This window comes from Dreissena polymorpha, chromosome 3 (genome assembly GCF_020536995.1).
Source record: "Dreissena polymorpha isolate Duluth1 chromosome 3, UMN_Dpol_1.0, whole genome shotgun sequence".
Classification (NCBI taxonomy): domain Eukaryota; kingdom Metazoa; phylum Mollusca; class Bivalvia; order Myida; family Dreissenidae; genus Dreissena; species Dreissena polymorpha.
In genome coordinates, this window is record NC_068357.1 from 141,439,419 (window position 1) to 141,447,634 (window position 8,216).

General features: G+C 36.4%; 1 protein-coding gene across 2 annotated transcripts; it reads left to right on the forward strand.

Annotated features, from left to right (window-relative positions):
• Positions 1–308: 308 nt before the first annotated feature.
• Positions 309–6,966, forward strand: LOC127871712 (beta-1,3-glucan-binding protein-like). Of its 2 annotated transcripts, XM_052414854.1 has the most exons (13): positions 309–475; positions 573–650; positions 918–1,037; positions 1,513–1,646; positions 1,906–1,980; positions 2,635–2,695; positions 3,043–3,210; positions 3,981–4,058; positions 4,296–4,386; positions 4,653–4,715; positions 5,159–5,277; positions 5,670–5,722; positions 6,643–6,966. In XM_052414854.1, exons 1-13 carry the CDS (start codon positions 340–342, stop codon positions 6,853–6,855), a joined length of 1,389 nt encoding a protein of 462 aa, XP_052270814.1. In that variant the 5' UTR covers positions 309–339; the 3' UTR covers positions 6,856–6,966. The 2 variants fall into 2 exon arrangements, with proteins under 2 accessions (XP_052270814.1, XP_052270815.1); XM_052414855.1 differs by lacking the exon at positions 5,670–5,722 and having other exon boundaries at positions 5,159–5,285.
• Positions 6,967–8,216: the final 1,250 nt, after the last annotated feature.

Genomic DNA, 8,216 nt, shown 5'->3' on the forward strand with positions numbered 1-8,216 from the left:
TTACATTCCTTTACACGTTTGATAAATTAGAATAAAAAAATCCCAACCACCCGATAATGCAGGTACTATTAAATATTATAACAAAATATATATTATAAATTTCAAGCATGTATAACTAAATCGGTATACCGGTAGATATTGACCTTGTATGTTTTTTTCTCCAAATAATCAATTAGGTAACGCTGACTGTGAAGAACTGGTGATAGTGTGTACTTAAGACTGATTTTGGTTGTGCTTTTCCACCTCATAGCTTCTGAACTCTATAAACATGTTCTATAAAATACAGAACAAATGCTCGTTCACAATTCTTGACCTACTTTGCGCATATAAAATTGCGTGATGTCGACAGATAAGGCGACACTTTTCGAAATGTTGCTGGTCTTGTCGTTGGTCGTGGTGACCGTCGTTAGCGGCGACGTGCACGAGCCGAGAATATCTCAGTTACCGTCGGGCGAGGTAGAAATCGCTATTGAAGGTGCGTTGTACAAGAAATTAGGTCGGAACATGTTTCTAATGTACTTGGAACCCACGCAGTTGTATTTCCGTATGAACTTATTGTGTGGTGTTTTCAGGCCCCCCTGATGTCGAGTGGCAGCAAGTTCGATACACCATTGAAGGTGTTCAACACAGTGGCGTGTTTCACAAGTCGCGTATGTATTCAATTAGCGAATATATTATAAGGATAAGCTCGACATATTTAAAGTTTAAAATTTACAAAACAATTTCACAGCATTGTACTTGAAACTAATTTTTTGTTTGCTGTCCCTACCGGATGGGGAGTCAGAAGTAAGTAACAAATCCGATAGTATTTTGTCATTATTTTTCTCTTTAATTTTTGAAGTTTTTACAATCATTGGATTATATGTTATTTGTATTAAATGTGGTAAGGGTATAAATTACACCTCGACGCTTTTTAGCTGGTGGTCATTTCTACCACCACAAACAAGACGCTGGTCAGCTGGGAGGGAAAGTCCACTACACTCTGGTCGGAGAGAAGGACAGGCAGATGGTTGTTGTGGACGGATTTCGCGACACAGGTACCGCCCCTTCAATATTGGTGACATTGGATTTTATATAATGGTTTTGTAGAACGATATTGTTGCCATCAATTGAGAAAGAAGGTGAAGATGTTATTTACCGAAAAGGTCAAAACAGATAAGGATAAGATGATATTGAATCTGTAAACATAAACAGATTTGTTTAACAAAAATCAACTAAATGGTTAATATATTTGTATTGTTTTATAATCGCATTGCATATTAAATACGAGTAGCCATGGTGTCAAAATGAAACTCACATAAGCATGGTGTCCGCCTGGCGACCGGGACGTCACGGGTTCGATCCCCGATTGGACGCGTTCTTAACATAACCCCAAAATACACCAAGTACTGATTCTACCCAAGAAACGGACTCGGGAACGTTTCAATAAACCATAGTATTTCGATGCAATAGAGCTTAATTAGTAAAATAGGTTTAAACTAAAGTGAAACTCAGACACTATTCACGTATCAGCTCCCCCTGCTATGATACTGTTTCCCCATGGGCGTCCTCGCCGGGCGGAACACAGAGTGATGCGTGACGACTTCGACGGCGGCTCTCTAAACAGGGGCCTCTGGGACTTAGAGCACTCCATGTACGGAGGTTATGTACGTGAAATTAACGTCTTAAGTTGTCATTTTTCTTGTATATGTAGTAGTGGAATACTTTTCTGGTTGACACCTAGCTTTTGTGTAGACTACACATGAGTTACAGCAATTTTATTACAATGTGTTTTAAAATATATGGCTTGATACTTGTTTTGTTTGGGAAATTCTCAAACAAAAATTCATCGGTTAAATTCAACGGATAAGAAAGTATGGGAAAAATAAAGATGAAGTTAGATCAAACGCTATTTTTTTTTATCAGAACGGCGAGTTCCAAGTGTACGGTTGCGACCCTAAGAACGTATTTCTGCGGGACGGACATCTGTTCATCAAGCCGGTAACATTTGAGCCGCGTTCTGAGAAAACTGGGCATAATGCATATGCATAAAGTGTCGTCCCAGATTAGCCTGTGCAGTTCGCACAGGCTAATCAGGGACGACACTTTCCGCTTAAACTAGATTTTCGGTAAAAAGGGACTTCCTTGAAACTAAAAATACCATAAAAGCGGAAAGTGTCGTCCCTGATTAGCCTGTGCGGACTGCACAGGATAATCTGGGACGACACTTTACGCACATGCATTAAGTCCAGTTTTGTCAGAACGCGATTCATTTCATGAACTCTTGTATGTGAAATTCGTGAATCAGAACTGTAATATTGTCGTGAGAGCTCTAATCTTTTCATCAAACCGGCAACATTTTCTGATATTTGAACTAAGCAAAATGAAAAACCTTTTATCTAAGAACTTATTTGATTTTCGGCATAACATATATAGTGCATATTTTATGGGGTACATGCTCATAGAGTTCATAAGTATGATAATAAAGTTCAAGTATGATCATGTAGTTCATAAGTATGATCACGGAGTTCTTAAGAATGATAATAGAGTTCATATGATGATTGCTTGAGAATCGTAGCATATTTGTCAGTTATGCAAATGGTTGACAAGTTAAAAATATTTCGCTAATGACATAAACGTGCTTTTGCAATGCAGACTCTGACGTCCGAGAAGTATGGCGAAGCATATCTGCACTCCGGCACCATGGATATGGCGCGTGCGTAGTCTAGTACAAGTTATGCTGCATTCTGTAGACGAGAACAATAGTTACCATTTTGACGACGATATAATGTATTTAAATTACACAAAGTGATTGTATGACTGTTACATGACTCCATGTGTAATAAACAAAGAGTTGTTTCAATGATGAATTAAAACATTATGCGAAACTCATTTTGAAATAGATATCATCTGATTGGGTGCAAACAAGATTGTACTTTGTCCGTACGAAAACGATACTACATGTACTTCTAATTTTCTAAATATGCGTGTTATGCTTTGTATTGAATGATCAGCAAATAATAAAACATTTTTTCTGTAAAAACCATTTTCTTTAAATACCAGAAATGTGCGGGTCCTGCACGGTTTCCGGAGAAAATGGCTGCCACAGGAACGGACACGACGGCATACTTCCACCGGTTATGTCCGGAAAACTGAAAAGCAAGAATCAAATTCGGTTTGGTCGTGTCACCGTTCGTGCCAGAACTCCTCGAGGCGATTGGCTGTGGCCAGGTAGGCTCATTCGGATAGAAAATGAGAATCTATTTTATACAGATTTTTTCTTAGTCTTAACTAATGCATACGCCAGCATTGTAAAGCAGCGTTTTAAACATATGACATACGTACATGATGAACACATATCAAATAATATGAAATATTAAAAAAACTAGCATGGTACGTGAAACTTATTTGTAAAACGTTTAAAAGAGTGCATATTTTTGTTCTGAAAGCTAGTTCTGAAATTTAATATTTTTCAGATGTTGTTCTTGTTGTGATTTTTTCTTAAATTTCGACGTACAATGTACATGTATATACTTTTACATAACATCGCTGGTTAACTCAGAATGATGAATTAACGCGAAAGCTTGGTCGTTCTTTTGTGTCTATAACGAATACGAAATTAAGCACAAACTGACGTTTATGCTAAGATTATTTACTAATATAGTAAACTGCGAATCAATAACTCTTGGTTTACTGTCATGGCCTGTGACGCTTAATCGGGCGGCATATGGCTGATAATATACGCGACGGCGTCCCTTTTGAACACCTCGTTTGACAATAACTTGAGACATGAGTTTAAGTGAACTACTAGTTAAATATGAATATGAATGCGTAAACGAAAGTAAAAATATCCGGACAATTAAATTAGAGTTTCTGCATAAATGATTTTGTTATATTTGAGTTAAGACCCGCAATGATGACATGCTTGGAATTCTAGTTCAGTCTTTGCATATAACGAAACACTAGACAAAACCATTTAGTTACGTAAATGTCGTCTGCAGCCATCTGGATGTTGCCGGGAAGCAGTGCTTACGGCGGTTGGCCGAGATCCGGAGAGATCGACATGATGGAGAGTAAAGGTATATAACAGACATCATCTTTCCATCCATCCATCCATCCATCCATCCATCCATCCATCCATCAATACATACATCAATACATCCATACATCCATCCAAATATATATGGATCGTCCCTTTATAACGAATGTACAATAAAAAGTGTCAAATATGGAAAAAAAAACGTATTGCTGGTGGCCTGCGTTTTGCTGATGTGGCTATAATTAAACACATGTAACTACTAAATCCTTCCCAACAGGTAACACTGGGTTTAACAACGCGGTGGAAACCACCCTGCATTGGGGTCCGGATCCAAACCAAAACAGATTTTCGATGACCCACGCCTCTAAGTGAGTGAGCCACCGATTTAATGCACCGTTTATCCTAAAGGCTAACTACTAGTATTCTATTTTGAGGTGTTGCGTCAGTATTTCCGCCTAATCTCAACGCCAACATACATAACTACAATGTACTTCATACGCCAATTTAGGCCATATATTACTATATAGTGCGCGGAAGTAAGAAATAATATTCCAATTGTTAATATTATGTGTGTATTCTTGTAATTGGTCATGGTGTTCAATATATTCACGCATCTATTGCAATGTGCCTTCAGACAAGGAAGCTTTGCTCAGGGCATGCACACATACGTTCTTGACTGGACCATGGACCATATCAAGTAAGTGACCCATCAGTTCTTGTGATAACTTAGAATAACCACGGCACTTTTACAACGTGACAATTTTGGAAGTACCCCGGTACATGTACTTACGTACACATATGGGATTTTTAGTTACATAGAGTGATAATACTGTTTGATCCTATATTTTATGCGTGACGTTTCGTTTATGATTTCAATTGCAAGTCCTATTGCAAAAATGGGCTTTAGATATTCAGTGACTTCCTTTTATGCAATAAATATGATATACTACATGCATATATGTAACTCATCTGGTTTTTATTCGTCACTTACATCGTAAACTCAGTTAGCTGAGGACAATTAAAATTAAGCTACATTTGCTATTCTACCGTGTGGTGATGGAGCAATGAAATTCCAATTTGCCTGTTAATAATGACATTTTGTGGACTCGCCTGATTTATTTATTGTTTTCTTTTGCATAGAGTCTCAGTAGATGATCAGCAAATTTTCTACGTGGCAATTGGTAATGGTGGCTTCTGGCAGAAAGGCGGGTTTTCAGGAGCAAATATATGGCAAAGCGGAACAAAGATGGCTCCCTTCGATCACCATGTCAGTCCTTTTTTTACTTTGTCGCAAGTCTTATTGTAAAGACATTTTTTTTGTTTATTTGTGTTGTTTCGGATGTGGCTTAGTTCAGCAATACTTGAGAGAGTGCTTTATTAATGTTTCTTGATCACGTTTTGAACGGTAATATGATAATGACAAGCATATTGTAAATCGACAAGATCTCATATTCTTAGTATATTTAAAGTAACATAAATATTCAAAATCAACGAATATTTCGCAAAATATTTCGTAACATAAAGTTAACCCATTAAACATCAGTGTTCCTTATAGCAATAGCCAAAATTTCAACGCTAGATGTTGTATGGTAACATAGAATTAAACATAATACAAAATGCTCGTTTATGTTTTTCCGGCACAATATATTCCATTTTTATTTCCCGCAACGATCTCTATTCGTACGACACACGAACACTAACATGGTACATGAACATGTGACTAATATATTGTCCCACAAAAAACAAGAAAGAGCATTTTGTATCATGTTATATCTATGTTACCAGACCACAACTAGAATTGAAATGTTGGCTGTTGCTATAAGGAACATTGATTTTTTATGTATCAACTTTATTTTTCGAGAAATGCTACGAACTATTCGTTGATTTTGAGCGTTTATTGGTTTTTAAGAAGTCTATGCAGAAACATATATAGAGTATTACAGCTTATAAAATGGACTTTTGTTTTAGGTTTAGCTTAATTTTCAATTTTACAAGTATTGTAAACATATGCATATGTACAATCAAAAATGCCACGCGGACATTTGTTCGAATATAGTTAGTAAAATTTACTTATTGTATTGAAACGACACATACATTTTTTATGTATTATTATATTTACGTGAAAATGTTCCTATGGACATCTCTGACATACCTTGAACTCGAACAGTAGTTACATCGCCAAGTCGATTCTGCGATGTACCAAATAAGCGTAGGGATTAAATGTCCATAAAAACCGATATCCTGAATCCAGGAGCGCGATCTTGTATGTAGTACTTGGCGTATTGTGTGTACGTGAAATCAAGTATTGCTTACAATCTTTTCAATTTTTATGTTGAAACTTAAATTACACTGCATCTTGTTCATTATAATGATTACGTAATCCCAATATCTTTATACGAAATATTTGTGTTAGTTCTACCTGATAAGTTTACAAAATTACAGTCCCAACCAATTTTCATAAGATCCCATGACAGATGTGTGTATTCCAGTGTAAAATTCTTCACTTTTATCAGTTCAATCATATCGCATTTAAACAGAAATAGAGAAGCACCTACTGTTCCAAGAAACTGATATACCGGTAGTGACTGTGTGTCCCTATGTATCACGGTCTATTGCGTGTTTAGTTCTACCTGATCCTAAACGTGGCCGTGGGCGGTACGAAAGGCTGGTGGTCCGACAGCGTCCACTACAACTCGCACAAGCCATGGAACAACCACCAGAGTCAGCGGGACGCTCAGAAATCTTTCTGGGACGGCCGCAGCAACTGGCAAGGCTCGTGGCATGGGGACGACGTCGCCATGGAGGTGGACTACGTGGAGATGGTCGAATACAGCTAGGTCCTCGTGGCGCTGAGGGGCGCAAGACAATACCAAAATTAGTTTTGGATTTTATAACCATTATATTGCAGTGTATATTAAATGGTGCAAAATGATATAATTGAATTATAATCGTTTTATTTGTTGTTTGTATCATTTTGTTTCTGGTGGTTTTCTAAGGCACTACCCGGTGCAATATTTTGTCTGTATTGTTTATTCATTAATTCTTCATGGTCACGCCATACTTTGATGCAGCAGAAAATAATGTTAAAAAACGCGCCGAAGTATTTTTTTAAACGGTCATGCTGCAGGTTTGTTGAAATTGACATTTATTAAGATTATTGTTTCAAAAATTGGCACATTATGCTTTTCGGTTGTCTCTTAAAAGGGCTTTTCACGTTTTGGACTTTTAGAAAAATTGAATAAAAATGAAATAAAAATTGTTTCAGATTCGAAAATGTTAGTTATGGTTATGATATTTGCGAGAAAACAGTAATATTGAACATTAACCATGCTCTAAAATATCCATTATTTGCATATTTTGACGATTTGAAAACCTGAAAAGTATCAAGCGTTACAAACGCGAAACGATTAAATAATTTGGAGAATTCTGTTGTTATCGTTATGTTTTGTGATACTACAAGGATTGTTTATATAAAGTATAAATTACATCACTCTTTCAGTGAGCAAGGATGACCAAGTTATTAAAGTGCTAGATTTTCATTTCCAGGGATAGCGGTTCGAGCCCTTTTCATAATTACTTTTTTTCGTTCTTTATTTTTTCCTGTTTTTGTTTTACTGGAGTTATTTAGTTCCAATATTTACATTATTCAATGTAAAGGATTTAATGACAAATTTCAATACATAACAAAGTCTGTGAAAAGGTCTATTAATAACGAAAGGGATAGTAATTAGAATATAGTAGGGTTGGCATTTGATAAAATGCTAGATTTAAAAAAAGGAGGAATCGTATTGATATCGATTGAAGTTACGAATGGATACAATTAATTCCCGTACGGCATTCGTGCACATATTTCTTTGACAAGAGCTCGCATTTAGTTGCTGCGTAAGAGCATTTCGTTTTGCTCCAGCAAATTACGTCAACGATTCGTAGGTGCAAGCCTTGTTTCCAAGCATTGGTCATCATACACACGTTATTAAGTAAGACCGAGGCTAAATGAAAAATATTAAGCAACATTTGACAGTTGGAATTGTGGTTAATCTCTATTAACAAACAGTGAGGTCCGTGTGAAATCCAACGAATTACAGACATTTTAATTTACAAAAAAACAACTCATTCCTTTTTTACGAATAAAAATCGTTTGGATGTTATGATAAAAGTCAATTAAAACACATAACAACATCATTGTAACTTATTCTCT

Excerpts from the sequence above, each read along its gene's own strand:
- LOC127871712 (XM_052414854.1), top strand. The coding sequence starts at position 340 with ATGTCGACAGATAAGGCGACACTTTTCGAAATGTTGCTGGTCTTGTCG. Across the intron at positions 2,696-3,042 it reads CGGCACCATGGATATGGCGC|AAATGTGCGGGTCCTGCACG; the intron begins GTGCGTAGTCTA and ends TTTAAATACCAG. Across the intron at positions 4,716-5,158 it reads TGGACCATGGACCATATCAA|AGTCTCAGTAGATGATCAGC; the intron begins GTAAGTGACCCA and ends TCTTTTGCATAG.